This window comes from Dermatophagoides farinae, chromosome 9 (genome assembly GCF_024713945.1).
Source record: "Dermatophagoides farinae isolate YC_2012a chromosome 9, ASM2471394v1, whole genome shotgun sequence".
NCBI classification, from domain to species: domain Eukaryota; kingdom Metazoa; phylum Arthropoda; class Arachnida; order Sarcoptiformes; family Pyroglyphidae; genus Dermatophagoides; species Dermatophagoides farinae.
Genome location: NC_134685.1, coordinates 2,921,114 through 2,940,303, shown reverse-complemented (window position 1 = coordinate 2,940,303; position 19,190 = coordinate 2,921,114). Strand labels below are relative to the sequence as shown.

Below are 19,190 nucleotides of genomic sequence, written 5' to 3'. Positions count from 1 at the left end.
AACAAATTCCAAATTCCATTTTTCATTCACCATATATATAGCAGCAGCAGCAGCAGCAGCAGATCCACAAGATTTCGTTGTCGAGAACAAAACCAGCAAAAAAAAAAAAATTCTCGAGGTCTATGACCTTTTTTTGCATTGCTTTTTTGCTGGATCGTTGGTTTCATTCGATGCTTGATTTTTGCAACAAAAAAAAAAAAATTCTTGATCCCAACTTGATAATAATGTTGGATCACGAAAGAGAGAAAAAAAACATAATGGAATCATCCAAATTTAGAAATTTTCAAGCAAAAAAAAAAAAAAAAAATTAAAACAAAAGAAAAAGTCTGTGAATACCACACACACAGATGTCACTTTTACTTTCATCGTCATCATCATCAATGGTTGTTGTTGTTGTTGTTGTCAACCGGATGTCATTATCATCATTGGCTAACCATGAAAGCCATTCTTAGCCAGTCATTCATTCATTCACATCACTTATTCTTCACACACACATCGTTTTTTTTTGAATGAAATAAAAACAACTAGCAAAGAAACACAACCCTTACACATATGAAATATTTTTCTTTAAAAAATTTTTTTTTTAAAGACAAAAATTCATCATCACCATAATGATGACCTTAATTGAATGCGTTTTTTTTTGTTTTGTTTTGTTTTGTCTGTATGATAAAAGGTCAGACTATGGTTAGCTGGTTGGTTGGTTGGTTGGTTGGTCGGCCGACCAATCGACCGACTGACAGAACCAGACACACAACATACCAGGCAATAATAACAACAACAACAACAGCAAAAAAAACTAGTTCATCGTACTTGATGATGATGATGATGATGACCAAATCACCTAGAAATTCAGAAAAAAAACGACGACAACAACAACAACAAAAACAAATGAAAATCTTTAAAAAAAAAGATAAAATTGAAAGTGAAAATTGAACTAGGATTCTTATGTGAAAATAATGTTTGAACAATGGTGAATTGATTATCATCATCATCAGGTTTTTCTTTATGAACAAACAAAAAAAACTTGAATGTGGATGGCCGAATGGAAGGTCGACTAGTTTTCAGTTTACACATCAAGCAACAACACAGCTGCAAACGAACAAAAAAAAACCCTCCATCCATCCAGTGCATCCAACCAGATTATGGCCAACAAATTCATTCATTCATTCAGTACAAACCACACACACACACACACCATCATGCACATCACTGTTTTTTCTGACATTTTTTGACAATGACGATGGTGGTGGTGGTGGTGGCAAACGAATTTTAAAATTTTAAAATTTTTTTTAATTTATTTATTTATAAATTGTAAAACTGGTAGTTTTTAAAGTTTTAAAAAGTAGAAGCCAAAAAAAATTTTTTTTTCGAAATTACGACATATGTGTATGTGTGTGTGTGTATATATTGAGTTTATTATTGTGATTATATATAATCGATATATATAAATATATCATGTGGTCGATTCGATTTGATTTGATTGATTGAAAATTTGGTTGTTGTCGCTGTTGTGTATTGTGTGTTTTTTTGGAACATCAAAAAAAAAGAAGTAGAAAAAAATTTTTGAATTTTGCGATACATGAGGTGTGGGTGTGTTTGTCACATGTAGAAAAAAAAACGTAAACTAAAAATGAAAATTTCAAAAAAAAAGACAGAAACTGTTTTTCAAAGTGTTGTGTGTGTGTGTTGTGGATTTGTAGAAAAAATTTTTTTTTTATCAATCAATCAATCAATCGATTATCGATCATCAATTAATATATAATAATTATTATTGAATATAAATAAATGTTGTAAAAGAATATAACACGAAATAAAAAATATAAATCCAATATTTTTATATATTTATATATAGAGAGAGAGAGATTGTATTGTATATATGTGTGTGTAGGTGTGAATTTGACAATTTGAAATTTTTGATTGAAAATTTTTTTGTTGTTGTTGTTGTTGCAAAAAGAAGAGAGAAAAAAAATTCTGTTTTATTTTGGCACCACATTCAGAATATATTCATTAGCTAAATGTTCAATTAACACGTACACACACACACTGGGGGGGGGGAGAAAAAAACGACCATCTTCTTAATAATCTTCTTGTACTAAATGGATCGCATCGATGGCTATTTCGACACAATTTCTAAACGAGAAAAAAATTTTTTTTTTTTTTTTTGTACTTTTCCGGTGACATTTAAAAACATTGTTGCATATGTTTGTGTGGGTGTGTGTTGTTGATTGCTTAATTTGTCGTAGAATTTTTTTTTTTTTTTTGTTAATTTATTACAGATTTAGAAATATCAAAAAAAAAAGAAGAAATTTTTCATATCAAATAAGCACATGATTTGTAAGTGTCGTCGTTGTAATCTATTATTATAAATTATGGAAATTCAATTTGTTTGTTTGGTGGATTAATAATAATAATGGATAATGGATCAATCACTATTTATATATCGGTTAATTGTTGTTGTTGTACATTTAATTTTGTAATATCAATCAGATCAATGGGTGTGAGATCAGAAATTTGAAAAAAAAGTCAGTGAGTGATATATGTGTGTGTGTTTGGCTGCTGTGTTTTAGTGAGATAGAAAGAAAAAAATCAAAAAAAAAAACAAAAACTGAAAACGAACAGAAGAAAAAATAATCATCACTTAAAGATGCTAAATAATCATCATAATTTATCAATCAATCAATCAATATCAATATATAATGAAAAAAAAACGAATTGAACACATATTGAGATATTATTATTATTAGATTAGATAAAGGTAAAACTCAACATCATCTTTTGTTTGTTTGTTTGTTTTGTCTTTGCTGATAACTAATATTTCATAAATTTGTCGCTCTAGGTAATAATAGGTATTCATAAAGATCAATTTAAAAGTGAAAAAAAAGAAAATGAACAGAAAAAAAATAATGTTTGACAATGAGATTCTGTAGGTATTCTTTTGTTTGTTTCATGTTGGATTCTGTATATCTCTGTGTATGTGTGTGTGTGTGTGTGTGTGTATGGGATTTGAAAAGAAAAAAAAAACAAATAAAAAAATATATAAAAGACAAAAAAAAAATCAATTAGATTAAATACGATATAAAAAAAGATGAAGAAAAAAAATCTGGAACATTTGGAACATTCGAGACAGAAAAAAAGCAGCAAAAGAACAATCGATAATCATCATAATTAATAATAATCAATCAAATCAAATCAAAATAAAAAAGATAGATAATTGTGTGTCTGTGTGTGTATATATGATTTTTGTTTGTGTTTTTATTTGTATATATTATATGAACACGAATTGTAAATCTTATGATAATCATGATGATGAATATATAAATCAATCAATCAATAATGAATCTATTACTTTTTCTTTAAAATAATAATAATAATCTGTTAAATAATCATTCTTTTTCTTAAATTATTAAATATATATAAAACTCTGATGATGATAAAAAAAAATTTCTGAATTCTGTTCGTTCGTTCGTTATTTTTTTTTTTTGTTTGTTTGTTTGTTTGTTTGTGGAAGCTAAAAGTTTACATTTTGGATGGATGGATAGATAGATGGATGAGTTGTCATGTCTTTTGTGAATGTCTCATCTTATATCATCATCATCATCATCATCATCATTATTATTGTTAGATATGTGTTGCAACAAAATAAAAAAAAAACAACAAAACAATATAAATGTTTATATATGGATCAAAAGAAAAAAAAATTTGGGAAAAATTTCTGGTACTGGTGAAAAGTTTGGGTTGGCGGTGGAAAAAAAATAAGTAGATATATAGATGTTTATTAAAAAAAAAATGTGTTGATTTCATTGAAAATATTGGCAGTCATCAATGTTCATATTTTTCTATTTCTTTCTTTTGGAATACTGGTGAAATATTATGAAAAAAAAATTTGAAAAATAAACACACCACACACACATACACAAACAACGTAAACATTACAAATACATACACACATTGTTATTATTATTATTATTATATAATGGAAGAACCAATATTTGATATACCGGATATAGATAAAGAAGATAATGGTGATGATGATGTAGTCATTGTAGCTAATGATAAATGATTATTATTATTATTATTATTGTTGATTGGAATATTTGATTCTAAACTTGAACGACGTTGTTGATCCATAACCATCATTAATGATGATGTTTCATTATTATTATTGCCTAATGATGTTGCATGATGATGATTATTATAATCATCAATTAATTGAAATGAACCATTTCTTGTTGATGATGTTGTTGATGATTCATTTGATGATGATGATGATGATGGCCACATTGATTGAAATGAATTAAATGATGTAAACGTATTATTATTATTATTATTATTAATATTAGTGGCCAATAAATGATCAAATGATGTTGGTGAATCATCACCAATACCTTCATCAATATCATATGATCCATTACTAGTTGTTGTTTGGCCAGATGATGTTAATGAATTTGGTGGTGATGTTGATAATGATGAATTATGATGATGATCACCATTCATATGAAAAATTGAACAAAGTTCTTTAAATGTTTGACTTTTATATGATGATGATGAAGCAGATGAAGATGAAGATGTCGTTGATAATGATGATGGCTGCTGCTGTTGTTGTTGTTGTTGCTGCTGCTGCATTATTGAATTATTATTACCAATCAATTTAGCAATCGATGATGGTGAATGATTCAAAAATGATGATGATGTTGAACTAGTAGACATTTTTGTTGTAGCCATTGTTGTCGATGTTGTTGTTGACATGAAAAAATCATTACATTTATTATGATTATTATTATTATTGGTCAATGCCGATATGAATAGATTATCAAATGATGAAAGTAATGGTGAATTGGAAAAATCTGAATTTGTTCCATTTGTTCCACTACTTGTTGTTGTTTCATCCGGTGTACCAATAGATCTGGTTGTTGAATCAATTATACCACCAGTACGTATGGCAATATGTGCTTCAATTTCTTTACGTGCCGTATCAACATCATCCGGTAATCCGGTTACTTCGAATACTGGATCTTTTTCTCTTGATGGTGTTATAATATATGTATTGGTTTGTTGTTGAATTCTTTTGATAGTTGCACCTTTTGGTCCAACAACAAGACCTACAACACGATACGGTACACGTACCTGTATGGTAATGTGGCCAGGTAAATGGGCATTTGGTGCCGGTCCCATATTTCCGGGATTATTTTTACGTTGTGCACGTATTTGGCTAAAATGTTCAGCAGCCGATAATATTTCACGTTTTGCAGCATTAACATCTTCTTTACGGCCAGTAACAACAAATACTGGTTCTTCACCACGTACCGGTGTTTTTATATAAGTATTGGTTTTTGCACGTAATGCTTTTATTTTACATCCTTGTCGGCCAACAATTTCGGCAACATGTTCCGATGATGGTACTGGAACACATTCCGTTGTATTCTGGCTACGTTTTGTTGTTGCCATTATTGTCGAATTTCCCGTTACTGTTGTTGTTGTGGCAATAGCTGCTGCTTTAAACATCATTTGTTGTTGATGTTGATCATTATGATGATGATGATGATGATTTAATAGATCATTTTGATGATGATGATTACCATTATTATTGTTAATATTATTCAATGCATTTAATAATGAATTAACTGCTGTCGATGATGATGATGATGGTGGTGATGATCGTAATGATATTTGATTATTATTCGATTGTTGTTGATCAGACATTTGTAACCATTGATTAAATTCATTTACTAAATCATTATTATTATTATTATTATTACGTTGATGTTGTTGTTGATCACTGTTGGTTCCAAAGAAGCCATTCAAATTGCTAAAATTATTATTATTTCCAATCATTGACGTTGACGATGGTGATGATGACGAAATTATATCGGCAAAATCGCATAAAAGACTAGCCGGCATTTTTATTTCGTGTGTGGGTTACGGTAATAAGAAATTTTGTACTTTTGTTTCAATTAGAATCCAGAATCGTTGTTTAGTTGTCGTCGTGATGTGATGATTATGAATCAAGAATCCGGTATGAATTCGTTTGCCGTTGTATTTCTTATCTGTCCGGGTCTTTGGGACCGGATTTTTTTTTCTTTGTTTGTTTGTTGCCAATATATATTATGTTGGTACTTGCGTCGATAATGTTTTTAAGCAGCCGTTTTGGTTATTGCTTCTCGTTGTTATTTCGTTGATTCATCATCATCATCATCATCATTACCAACAATGATTATGAATACCAAGACGACTACTACGATGATGATGATGATGATAAGAGCACAACGACATCCAATATTTGTGTGTGTGTGTGTGTGTGTTTCACATATGCCAATGATCGCCAGCTACACAGAACAGAAGAAACAAATGAAAAACGCCAAAATGAAGAATATAGAAATCGTGGTATTTTTATTATATTTTTGGTGCTGGATTTTCGTTGATGATGGATGAGAAACAAAAAAAAAAAAAAAATTTCTATGCTGTATGCAAGAGAACAAGAACAAAAAAAAGCATAAAACAACCGCCAATCACACACAAAAAAAAAATAACAAAATCCAACGACAACGAGAACACGAATGTGAAAATGAATTAAAAAAAAAAAACAAACGAACAAACGACCAACGGCAAAAAATACAAGCAGATCGAACACAATTGAAACTTTGAAATGAAAATGCGCGTGTTTTTTTTTTGCACACAATATGAATATGTTAGGAAGTGGTAATAATCCACTGCTAGCAGCATTGAAATTAGTTGTAGGAAAAAAAGTTTTATTTTTTTTCATCTTTTGTTCTACTCCTCCTCCTTGTCGTGTGTGTGTACGTGCAATACCCTGCTGTATTTTATAAACGAAAAAAAAATGAATAGAAAACAGAAGGATACCCTCCTACACACACTAACAAACAAGACACAAAAGAATTATGTGAATGTTATAATTCGACAATGCTACTACAACGGCTACAATTATTACCCCTCGGCTCGGGTAGTGGTGATTTTTTTTTTATTATTCATTTTCAGAATTTTCATTTTTTTTTTTTCGTTTTCAATTCACTGGGGGTACCCAATTTTTTTTCTGATTGAAACAAATGATGATTATGTAATATTTCATTTACGTAAGTGGATAAATTGATTTTTTTCTCGAAAACGAAAACGAAAACGATGAAAATTGTGAAACCAGATTTTCACAAAAAAAAATGAAACCATTACCTTCAACCGGATTTTCACAACCTGATATTATTATTATTATTATTACTGACCTATAGACCTCTATCAAATGAACATAACCTAAAGGCCACATTATATCTTATCTTATCTTATCTTTCTGTCTGTTTTGTTTGTCCATTTCAACACACACACACACACACACACACAGAGATATTGAAAAAAAAATTTTTCGTTCTTTTCCATTCAGAAAAAAAATTCTGATTTTCATTTTATCGATGATCGCGATTCATTGAATATTTTTTTTCCCAATAGTTCTTTACTGATTAACATGAAATGAATGAGAGAGAGAGAGAGAGAGAGAGAGAGAGAGAGAGAGAGAGGGAGAAACAGAGAGAATCCCTGCCGATGTATGTGTTATGTATATTAGAACTACTGATGATCGATAAAACACACGGACCTCACGCGTACAGTATTTGTGTGTGTGTGTGTGAATATTTATTATTCACAGGTTTGATCTTCATCATTTTCATTGGATTTTTATCGATTGTTGTTGATCCAATAAAATGGGCTAATTGTTTTGTTTTGTTTTTTGTTGATTTGATTTGACCTTATTTCCACACACACACACACACACACCACTAACGCCACCACCACCACCAAAATTTGCCTATCGGGCATTCATGTGTTTATATTTTATAATTTTTTTTGTCTTTGTTCATCACATGTTGTATAAATTTTACCAAGTGAAGAAAAAAAAATATTGTTCACACAAACAAACACACGGCCAAAGGCCAAGGGTCGCGATCTATTTTCTTTAAGAAATAAAAATGAAAAGTTTCTTCTTTAACTTGATTTCGTTTTTTTTTCTTTTTTTCTTCATCGTTCGTTTGTTTGTTTGTTTGTTATAAGAGAACAATCAATCGATGAGATGACCTATGGCTATCAAAAAATGAATGAAATAGTGAAGAATTCAACCTTGAACTTTTGATACAGTAGCCAATGTATAGTGATGATGATGATGATGATCAGAAAATTTTTTTTTTAAACTTTTCCCTACCTCCCCCCCACGCACACACACACACATATACAATGAAATTTAAATCGTCCACCACCACCATCATCCAAATAATGATGATAATGACCAACCAAGTGTCCAGCTAACACACACATACCATACAATTTTTTGTTGTTGTTGCTGTTGTTGATAATCAATAAATAGTGAATTGGATGAATGAATGAAAACATGTGTGTGTGGTGTGTGGTGTTTTAACAAAAGAAAAAAAATCCACCACCAACCACCACCAAGAAAAAGACCAAAAAAAAAAATCAACAAGCAACAAGTCGTTTTTTCGTTGTTTGATTCATAATATATAGAAGTGCGTGTGTGTAGGGAAAAATTTCAAAAAGGCCTAGCTTGCTCGAGTGCACATATGAAAATATGCGTAATTTTGAAAAGAAAAATAAAATTCTTTTACCTTGTATTATTCGCAAAATTTGGTTCCAATAAATATTTCCAATATCACGTATGTTGCTGTTGTTGTTGTTGGTCGTTGTTCGTTGTTGATGAAAAAAAAATCAAGACATCTAGAAAAAAAACGTGAAAGCAATTATTATCAAAACCAAAAAAAAAAAAAAAAATCATTTTTCCATACCATGGTAACCAACACACACACACATTTTTTTTGAATATACAGATGAGATGAACTTTGAGCTTTTTTTTCTCTCTGCTGATTTGATGGATGGATAGATGGATTTGATTTGATTTAAAGCCCTAATGTCAAGTGAAATCAAAGGTGAAAAAAAAATTTTCGTCCAAAATTCAATGACCAAAATTGTTGGCAACAACGAAAACAATAACAGTCTGAAAAGTTTTTTCCTTCTTCTTCTTTCCATATATATGATCCGATTTGGCTATATAGTTATTCTTCTTGTCATTAGGGACGACAATTCCAAATTTCATTTTGTTTTCTTCTCAGTAATCACCAAAACCAATGACCATTTAAAAATTCAATTTAGTAGTGGTGGTTGTTGTTGTTGTTTAGTCTGTTGTAAAATATTGATAATAATAAAAAAAAATCAAACAATTTGATATGAACTGTTGTTGTTGTTAAAAAAAAAAAATAATTTTACCTTTTTACTATAAAAAATGACCTTGGTCAAATAGAGAATGAAATGAAATGAACATTTTTATTGTTCTCTTTAGCTTCTTTTTGTTCTTGCAAACACATGATAAGAGACAAATGATAAGGTAAAATGTTTGAAAATTGGTGAAATTGATTTTTGTAGCCAAAGAATAAAAAAAATAATTCCCATACACAATCGATACAATTCAATTCCAATCAGAATATTCATGGAATATTTATCATCCATCTGGTCAGAACTAAAGCAACAACAAACAAAATTTTTATCAAAAAAAAAACAAAACAATAAAAAAACATTCGATTCGAACGTTGTTCAAATTCGTCATGGTTTTTGCTACACGCTGACGGCATCTAGTGGTCATCATATGAATTAAAATCTAGATTTTTTTTTGAAAACAACAACAAAATGAAATTTAGAAAAAAAAATTTATAAATAAACATGAATGAAGCTAATTATAAATCATATAAATTAATGAATGAATGATGATGATCACACATTCCCATTAATCAATGAATGAATATATCATTGCAATATACAGGTATATCAAAGTAAAAAACAAGAAAAAAAAACCGTTAACATTCTTTTTCCATTCGATAGATGTTCAATGAATCCAGAAGCTAAGAAAAAAAATTCTCCATCCCTTCTTTTTTCACATTGATAAAGAAGAAGAAGAATCGACCACCACTATAACCACCATCAGCCACCGTGTTTGCCTCTCTCTCTCCATCTCTAAATATATCATGCGATTTCCACAAAAAATGAAATGATGATCATTGAAACAGCAGAATGAAATTTGGAACTTGGCTATATATAGTTTACACACACCACACATACACACACAGTGTGCTGTTCCAAAAAAAACGAAACGAAACGTTCGAAGATAGTTGTATATACAAGTATGTTGTTGTTGTTGTTGTTGTTATTTGCATTTTTCTTGATTGATAATTGGCATCATTTTTGTTTTTTTAGGATTTTTTTTCTTATCAAATTTTCTTCTCTCTTTTTTTCCCATCATTATCGACGTGGTTATGAAACAAAAAATGATTTTATAGTGAATAATAATATTCAGTGAGTAGTTGAAAAAAAGAAAAGTGTTCGTTTGGTGTTTGTGGATATTTTTTTTTTTTGGAGGGGCTACGAATCATCGAAGTTAATCGATGTTGATAAATGTTTCTATATGCATGTTTTGTGTTGCGTGTCGAACGGTAGAAGAAAAGAAATGTCTGGTGTTCGAAATGCATTCAATTGTAGTTTTGTTGCTTGTCGTTCGAATCTTCGAAAGGTAAATTTTTGATGATTTTTTTTTGGGGTTCTCATTTCGATTAATTGTTTTTTGTTTTTACTAGTGTTGGCATTTTATTCTATGCTATAAGCCACAATTATTATCATCATCATCAACAACAACAAATGAACATCAATATCAAGTACTTTGTTTAGGTTTATCTGGTTCTGGTAAAAGTACATTATTAGCACAATTGGTTGGCGAACAAATTGGTGTCGATACAATTGAACCAACAGAAGGTTTCAATATAAAAACATTACCATTAAATGGTATTATGTTGAGTATAAAAGAATTAGGTGGCTCTGAACGTTTACAAACATTTTGGTCAAATTATTATGAAAATAAACATGCACTGCTGTTCATAGTGAACATTGCATCCAATGAAACAATAATGCAACAATCATTGGACACATTACGTACCATATTAATGAATCCTGGTTTACGTGGCCGTCCATGTATGATTATCGGTACACATAAAGATCGACCAGAAGCACGTACTGAACAACAGATTGAACAATATTTTCAACCATTACTAAATGGTCATAAATGGAAAATTTTCTGCTGTTCAGCATTGGATCGTAAATCCATAATGGATGCATTTGCAGCATTAATTGTATTGATTAAAAATGTCTTTCCTTGAAACGAAACGAAACGAAAAAAAAACATTCCAAAATGAAAACAAAACAAAACATTTCTCATCATCATCCATTCATTCATTTGTTGTTGTTGTTTCTATTTATTAATTTCATCATCATCAATTATAATCAGATTAATTATTAAAAAAATTATGTAAATTTTTGTTGTTGTTTTTTTTTTCATTTAAAAAATGGTGGATATTTCATTTCAATTTTCGGTCGTATACGTTTAACATCGATAAATGCTTCTTTATGATTTTTATATACCGTTTCCCATAGATTAGTTTTTTTACGACGTGCAACAAATGTATCAATTTGATTGGCAAATTTCCTACGTAAACTATATGTTAATTCATCACGTTCACGTTGTTGTTGACGGCTATCGATGGATAAATATGGCCGAAGTTCTAATGGTGATAAATGGTTATCAACAGTTTTCATGTTCAACATATCAATCAACAGATCCAATACGGCAGTGTTGACATTTTGAAGTTTACCATTTTCATATGAATCAAATAAACGCATTTGACCACTTGACCAGCATAGATTACAAATACGATTGTCATCGTTTTCATTATCGGCAACAAGATCATCATGAAAACAATGATTATTCAATTGATAAACATAAAATGACCAATGTTGTCCATCCGTTATGATTACATTTGTAACCAATGGATATGTTAATCGATCATATAATGTAAAACCAAGATTATTAGCCATTCCGGTTAACCAACTAAATGCTGATATGATTGCCATACCATCGACAACATCTTGATCATCCATACATTGTGATAAACCATATCGTTGTTTTCGTTGTCTTAATGATTCATAATTCATTGCCAATAAGTATGGAAAATCATGACCACCGGAACGATCAGGCCAAAATCCAGGCAATGACATAATATTATGACGACGTAATGTGACACCTAATTTCAATAGATTATAATTACATTCCGGAATTTTTGTACACGATAATGGATCATCGAATGATACAATCGATGGCAATGGATTCATTGTTCGCCAATGAACACTATGATTACCACGATAAGTGATCAATTGATTTATTCGTTCATTATCACGAAACCAATGTGATTTTCGAAATGGAATTGGATAATCACCCAGCCACCATGATGTACTGACGAATGGTGTGAAATCAAGATGATGATCCAATCGTTCGGTTGAATTATTATTTTGAATCAACAATTGTATAACATCGGCAACGATATCATCTTCTGCTAATGATTGTATTACATTCGCACGGCTACTACGGCCAATAGTTGACAGTAATGTTTTACGAAAATCAAACGATACGATACGAGATTTAGCTTCAAACAAACGTCCAGCAATTATAGCCAGAATTTGTTGTCGTAAATGTTCAATATTTTTTCGATCATTATTGGTTGAACGATATGATTCTGGTAATCCATTTATTAAATGTGTACGTGTTATGAATTGTTGTGCCGGTAATGCATTATAAGTGGCCATTACCGGATCAATCATAAGACTTAAATGGCCATAATGTTTAGTTATTTCATAGATTTTTTGTTCAGCTGTTGGTAATCGACGTATTGCATTATACCAATCAAGACGAATTTGTTTTCGTTTTCCTTCTGCTGTTGGTTCATATATTGGTGGATATTCTGGTTGTTCTGTATATTCTTGCTGTTCATTGGGCAATGTATTAACATCAACGAAATAACGAAATTTCCACCATGGTTTCTGTTTTTGTCGTTTACGTAATTGTGGCAGATGATCCGGTAGATAGCTAATCGGTTTCGGTACTACACGTTCATTAATATCGGTACCGGATTCAACATTGAACCAATCACTATTATCACTTATCGGTTGTTCATTTGATTTTGATTGCTGTGCATTCGAAACCGATGATGGTGATGATGATAATGTTCGATTAGCATAACGACCAACATTAATATAATTAGAATTTTGTGACAAAATAATATATCGTAATAATGGCCGATTAACCGGTATCAACATGATTTATTGAATTTGAATTTTTTATTTTTGTATGAAAAAATAATGATAACATGTGACCATTTTCATGGGAATGTTTCCCGAAAAACGTGGACAACAAAATGATGAGCAGAAAGTTTCCCGTTAAATGTATGGAAAAAATATGAATTTTTACGGTTATTTTTAAAAAATTATTTTAATTATAATTAATGGAAACGTTTTTGTCAGATAAGATTTTACAGACACACCCACACAAAAACAAAGACAGGATTAAGAAAAAGTTTTAAGCAAATATACATTAATTAATTAAGATTATCAAACATAAAATTAATCATCTGATGATCATGTTGTGCTTTATTCCGTAACTGTATAATTAATCTGGCCAATTGTTCAGCATTGACACCATAGTTTAATAATTCAATTATAATCGATAATTGTTCTTCATTCAAGCCTGTATTCAATAGGCTGGCCATTTGATTGATTGAATCGAAAAATGTATACACATCATTCTCATTGCCATGAACATTTTCAATCGGATTCATTGATGGATCCATTGTGTGAAGTTTTCTTTTTTTTTTTGGAAATGAAAAACAAAGAAGAAAGAAATGATACAAAATTAAACTTGGGAGAAGATGATTTTGAAATTAAAATAAAAAAAAAATTCAATTAGGTCATTTTTGTCATTGTTGTGAAAAACAGAAATGTAAACAATCATTAAATAATAAACAAACCAAAAGATGGCGCACTATGATCAAATAGAATGAAATGTGAAAATTTTTTATTTATTTATTCGAAATTTATTCAACTTGGTATAATTTCATCAACACAAATGGACATTATATGTTTACCTGGTACCATGGCCAGACCAAGTACACGTGGATCTTCATCATCATCTATAATAATAATAGTGATTACGAATCAATAATTTAATTCAATTCAACAATTCATATATGATGATTACCATTAAGATATTCAAGACTTGAACCAAGTATAATATTTTGATGACAATCAGTGCAAAGAAATATGCCAACAATAATACGATTATCCGATAATTTTATACGAAAATTTTTATTCAACCATTTTTCCAACATTATTTTATGTTCAGGTCTTTTCTCATCAACAACAATTTTGGTATTTGTTTCCTAAATATATTGGAGAAAAGACAGAAAAAAAAGAAAAGAAATGGAAAAACATCAATTATTTGTCGAAAATTTTTCGATATAAATCATCAGCTAATGATTTTGCATTCGGTGTGGAAACTGTAAACCAAACATTCATGTTTTTCGATTCAATTCGTTGTGCTGTTTGCCTGCCAAATGCTATGTATCGTAGTAAAATAGAGGATTCATTATCGTGAAGATAACGTTGAATATGATCATAAAGATTATCTACACCGGATGGACTAAAAAATACGATCGGAATTTCAATTTGCATTTCCGACGTGATTAATGTTGAAAGAAATGTTTTAAATTTACGAAAATCATCATCAAGATTTTGGTTGGCCAATGTATTGTAGCAATGAATTTCATGTACTGAAATATCGCTTTCGTTCAATATTTTCATCAATGGATCGGTTCTGATTCGGCTACATGGATATAATAATGGTCGATGATCGTTGCTGTCGTTTGTTTTGTATTGTTCAACAATAAATCTGGCTAAATCTTCGGAATTTCCTGCATGATAACCTTTTGAATCGATGGATAATTTGTCCAAAAGATAAGTACGTGTTGCTGTTCCAACAGTGAAAAATGGCACCACTTTCAATAAATGTCTGTTGTTGGATGGTTCAATAGACATCATCAAAGCATCGATACAACGTTTACTAGTCAATATAATACCAGACCATTGATTCGGATGGGACAATAATTCACCAAGTTCGGCAATATTTATAAAATCAAATTGTATTGGCTGAATAAAATACGTACAAATCGATCGTTTAAATTTACGTTCAATTTCCAATGAATATTCATCATTATTGTTATTATTATCCGATGAATCACTTTTAGCCAATAAAATGATCATTTTATCTAAACGAACCTTTTGATTAACACCATCATCATGATCATGATCATTATCGTTATTCATCATCATCATAATTTTAATTCGAATAATCAAAACGGAGAACAAAATATCAAGACTTGAAAAAAGAAACTCAATCTGATACATCTCAATCGCCATCTATGAATAAAAATCTGCACTGGCGATGATGATGATGATGATTGCAATCAAACACATGTTTGCATTTCATAAAAGTGTTTGTGTGTGTGTGTTTGGATCTAAATTCTATCTAATCAATGGATGACCATCAATCATCATCATCATCGGATGATGATAATGAATATATTGAACAAGAAGAACCATTAGAATTTAATATTAAATGTTTATTCTGTAATTATCATGCCACTAATTATCAACAAATGTTCAATGAACATATCCACGATGATCATCAAATTAATCTGTTGGATATTTGTCGTCGACAACAAATGGAAACATTTGATTTTATTAAATTAGTGAATTATATTCGTAAACAACAAACACCAGCATCAAATGTTGAATCAATAGTTGTCGATCGATCATTCGATCATGATGAATATCTAAAACCAACGATGGAAGATGATCATTTTCTCATGTTTGGTTTGTTTTGATTTTTGAAAAAAATTCTGATTTAATGAATCTAATTTTTTTTCTAGATTATGAAGGTGAAATCGTTGATGACGATGGTGATGATAATAATAGGCCAAATGAACATCAGCGATGAACAATTGAAAAATGTTTGCCATGATTTATCCAAAGAAAAATTAATTGAAATGATCATCGAATTGAATGGAAAATTGAAAGAAACACGTAATGATATGGCAAAAATTCGAAATTTATTCATCGATGAACCACAACAATCGAATGATGGTTTGATTAGTAATATTGTAACCAATTTGGATGAACATTCGGATAGTTCATATATTGATTCTTATTCACATTTTTCCATACATCATACAATGTTGGCTGATAAACCACGTACATTAGCCTATCAAGATGCTATACTGGAAAATGGCTCCTTATTTGTTGGCAAAACAGTATTGGATATTGGTTGTGGTACTGGCATTCTATCATTGTTTGCAGCAAAAGCCGGTGCAAAATTAGTCGTCGCTGTTGATCATAGTGATATTATTGTCAATAATGCACGTACAATTATCATGGAAAATGGTTACGAACAAACTATTCGTATTGTTCGCGGTAAATTGGAACGATTGGATTTTGAAAAATTATCATTACCAACTCGATATGATATAATTATTTCCGAATGGATGGGTTATTTTCTTCTTTTCGAAGGAATGCTCGATACAATATTGTATGCACGTGATCATTTGCTGAAGCCACAAGGTGCCTTATTACCAAGCCGTTGTAAAATGTTTTTATCTGCATTTTTCGATTGTAAATTCTATGAAAATAATATCGATTTCTGGAATGATGTTTATGGTTTCAATATGTCATCAATGATTGCTGATGTTACCAAAGAAGCCACTATCGATTTAATAGCACCGGAAAATATTTGTACAACAGCAGAAAAAATTTGTGATTTTGATCTGAATTCATGTGGAGAAAATTTTTCCACTACCGACATTATTTCATCATTTGAATTTCATTTCAAAAATGATTCCACTATTCATGGTTTTGTTGGCTGGTTTGATTGTTATTTTGATTCAATGACCAAATTGATCATATTAAGTACATCACCATTTGCTGAACCAACACATTGGAAACAGACAATATTTCCATTGAAAGAACCAATTATAGTACAATCGGGTAAATCAGTATGCGGTGAAATACGTATTGGAAAACAAAAACAGCGGCCAAATAATAATAATAATCCACGTGCATTGGAAATTTGTTTATTATTACAACAACCAATTCAAATGTAAACTTGTTTATAATATTTGTTGAGTAAGAAACAATAAATAAATACATTTTTAATGAAGGAACCATTTTCGTTTTACCATTGTCGAATTATCGCCAGTGCTTGTCGTATGCATGGATTCGAGTTGATTCATCATTTTACTTCGTTTCAATAAATGTTTGGTTTCAAATTCATCTGCATCGATGATTGGTGGTTTTTTTCGCTTTACTTTTCCATCATTTGTCGTTGTTGTTTTTGATATCGTTACGTTTTGCCATTGTCGTTGTTGTCATTTTCTTTTTCATTTGTTTCAATTTTTTCTTTTGTTCCAAAATTTTTCTTTTATTCATTTTTAATTTTGGTACCATTTCATTTTTGTCGAATGGTTTGGCTTCAACACCACTGTACGTGTTCGATGAATGTTGCTGCTGCGGCGATGATGATTCGATTATTTCATTTTGGTTCATTTGATTTTTCATTTTTTCCTGTTTAATTTGACGATATTTTTTCCTGTTCAATGCTACTTTATTTTCAATTGAAAATTCAACGATAGGTCTTTTATCGGCTGTGAATATTGTGGGATTATTATTCAGATAACGTAATGCTTTCAATGCATGGGAATGTTGTTCGAATTCAACGAAACCAAAACCTTTGGATGAACCAAATTTTTTTTGTCCTTGACCATCCATTTGACGGCTACGATTACGCATTACTTTGGCCTATTAAAAATGTGGTGAAAAAAATTGTGGATTAATCGATCGGTATATTTACCAGGAAATTCTTACCCATAAAATGCGAACATTTTTTTCGTCAACAGCCATGGTAAATAATTTCCGTAGCTTCAAATCATCGTAATTACTAGGTAAATTATGAATACAAAGTCTGTGATCGGAAATAAAATAATGAAGATTCTGTAATAATTTTCGTTTCTTTTCCTCTAACAATAGACGTTTCTTGAGATCCGAAGCCGAAACACCAACGGCTGCAGGCGATTCTGGATATATCAGACCTTCTTTTGCGAGATAAATATTTCGTTTATCTTTATGTTTACGGCGATTACCATCATGAATTTGTTCCAATTGATTACGACTTACAGCTTCAGTGATGATTAATTGTTTTCCATCAAGATAAAATCTACTGTTTTCCGGAATATTTGCTTCATTCAAACAATGGCGTGCATCGTCAAGATTTTTAAATTTAACGAATGCTGAACCTTTAGATCTGCCATTGTAATCATTACAACAGATACGACGATATTCTAATGTACCAAATGATTCGAAAGCATTTGCCAACGATTCTTCACTTGTTTCCAAATCGATATTACGTATGAAAATGGTTTTACCTTCGTTTACATCACTTTTGGATTGATGATGCCTTTTCTTCATACTTTCGGCCATTAGTTCTTCATCATCATCGAAAAAATAACAAATTCTAACAAACAAATTTTTGCTATTCTTCTTTATTGCTTATGACTAAAATGATACTTCACAAAAAAAAAAATCAAAAAACAAACAAAATTTCTCTTCAACCAAACTGAATACATGAAAATCAAAATGCATGCATGTGCTTTCAATTTTGTTACTTCATTTTTGAAGAAAACTTTTTTTAACAACACTCCACTGCCGATTTTAACAGGACAAAGAATTTCCAGCAAAATTCACGAACATCAAATATAAAAAGCGTGATAAAGATTCTTCCATATTCTTATTCAACGACGATATCTTGTCTGTTTCTTTTAAATCGAAAAAAAACAAGATTGTATGCTTAATAAGCACAATCCATATACACACGCAATTCCTCTCCGGCCACGGGAGATTCGCTTCCTACCTTGAGAGACTTAAAATTCAAAAAGACGGAAACTGTTGGTGCAGCAAAAGCCAAACCTCATATCATTTATTACTACACTGCCCGGCAACGGCATCTGAGAGAGGCGTAGCTGAAGGAAGGATGGACAAGGAACTAACATATACCTCACTATAACATCAAAAGAATTACCTCACTGGCTAGACTTCATGGAAATAATCTACAAAAGACTTTGAAACCTTATTCTATCTCCTGCGCTTTGTAATTTTTTAATTTCTTTTTGTAATTTTTTTTTATTTTCTTTTTTTCTGTTTTATTTCCTCTT

At 30.5% G+C, this 19,190-nt stretch overlaps 8 protein-coding genes across 11 annotated transcripts; 2 read left to right on the top strand and 6 right to left on the bottom strand.

Moving 5' to 3' along the window:
• Positions 1-1,689: 1,689 nt before the first annotated feature.
• LOC124497777 (uncharacterized) lies at positions 1,690-6,626 on the bottom strand. The gene is made up of 2 exons (XM_075734217.1): positions 4,605-6,626; positions 1,690-4,544 (listed from the first exon to the last, which is right to left on the bottom strand). Exons 1-2 carry the CDS (start codon positions 5,896-5,898, stop codon positions 3,967-3,969), a joined length of 1,872 nt encoding a protein of 623 aa, XP_075590332.1. The 5' UTR covers positions 5,899-6,626; the 3' UTR covers positions 1,690-3,966.
• Positions 6,627-9,790: 3,164 nt separating this feature from the next.
• Positions 9,791-11,358, top strand: LOC124497537 (ADP-ribosylation factor-like protein 15). 3 transcript variants are annotated; one of them, XM_075734222.1, is made up of 4 exons: positions 9,791-9,820; positions 9,880-10,178; positions 10,252-10,564; positions 10,629-11,358. In XM_075734222.1, exons 3-4 carry the CDS (start codon positions 10,460-10,462, stop codon positions 11,202-11,204), a joined length of 681 nt encoding a protein of 226 aa, XP_075590337.1. In that variant the 5' UTR covers positions 9,791-9,820; positions 9,880-10,178; positions 10,252-10,459; the 3' UTR covers positions 11,205-11,358. The 3 variants fall into 3 exon arrangements, with proteins under 3 accessions (XP_075590337.1, XP_075590338.1, XP_046917157.2); XM_075734223.1 differs by lacking the exon at positions 9,791-9,820 and having other exon boundaries at positions 9,847-10,178; XM_047061201.2 differs by lacking the exons at positions 9,791-9,820; positions 9,880-10,178 and having other exon boundaries at positions 10,220-10,564.
• Positions 11,281-13,194, bottom strand: mRpS30 (mitochondrial ribosomal protein S30). Its single transcript, XM_047061174.2, has one exon. The coding sequence runs from the start codon at positions 13,192-13,194 to the stop codon at positions 11,380-11,382; it is 1,815 nt and encodes a 604-aa protein (XP_046917130.2). The 3' UTR covers positions 11,281-11,379.
• Positions 13,195-13,347: 153 nt separating this feature from the next.
• On the bottom strand, positions 13,348-13,724 carry LOC142597817 (uncharacterized). Its single transcript, XM_075734225.1, has one exon. The coding sequence runs from the start codon at positions 13,722-13,724 to the stop codon at positions 13,473-13,475; it is 252 nt and encodes an 83-aa protein (XP_075590340.1). The 3' UTR covers positions 13,348-13,472.
• A 207-nt stretch (positions 13,725-13,931) lies between these two features.
• Positions 13,932-15,229, bottom strand: Sbat (LSMD1 domain-containing protein Sbat). The gene is made up of 3 exons (XM_075734224.1): positions 15,096-15,229; positions 14,132-14,312; positions 13,932-14,063 (listed from the first exon to the last, which is right to left on the bottom strand). Exons 1-3 carry the CDS (start codon positions 15,141-15,143, stop codon positions 13,972-13,974), a joined length of 321 nt encoding a protein of 106 aa, XP_075590339.1. The 5' UTR covers positions 15,144-15,229; the 3' UTR covers positions 13,932-13,971.
• LOC124497533 (uroporphyrinogen-III synthase) lies at positions 14,334-15,372 on the bottom strand. 2 transcript variants are annotated; one of them, XM_047061194.2, is made up of 2 exons: positions 15,208-15,342; positions 14,334-15,078 (listed from the first exon to the last, which is right to left on the bottom strand). In XM_047061194.2, exons 1-2 carry the CDS (start codon positions 15,334-15,336, stop codon positions 14,368-14,370), a joined length of 840 nt encoding a protein of 279 aa, XP_046917150.2. In that variant the 5' UTR covers positions 15,337-15,342; the 3' UTR covers positions 14,334-14,367. The 2 variants fall into 2 exon arrangements, with proteins under 2 accessions (XP_046917150.2, XP_075590336.1); XM_075734221.1 differs by having other exon boundaries at positions 14,334-15,372.
• A 92-nt stretch (positions 15,373-15,464) lies between these two features.
• Positions 15,465-17,147, top strand: LOC124497521 (arginine methyltransferase 3). Its single transcript, XM_047061181.2, is given in 3 exon segments — positions 15,465-15,804; positions 15,861-15,898; positions 15,900-17,147. Coding segments are annotated over 3 exon segments (1,566 nt in total). The 3' UTR covers positions 17,088-17,147.
• On the bottom strand, positions 17,027-19,001 carry LOC124497776 (RNA-binding protein 28-like). Its single transcript, XM_047061454.2, has 2 exons — positions 17,848-19,001; positions 17,027-17,781 (listed from the first exon to the last, which is right to left on the bottom strand). Exons 1-2 carry the CDS (start codon positions 18,457-18,459, stop codon positions 17,299-17,301), a joined length of 1,095 nt encoding a protein of 364 aa, XP_046917410.2. The 5' UTR covers positions 18,460-19,001; the 3' UTR covers positions 17,027-17,298.
• Positions 19,002-19,190: the final 189 nt, after the last annotated feature.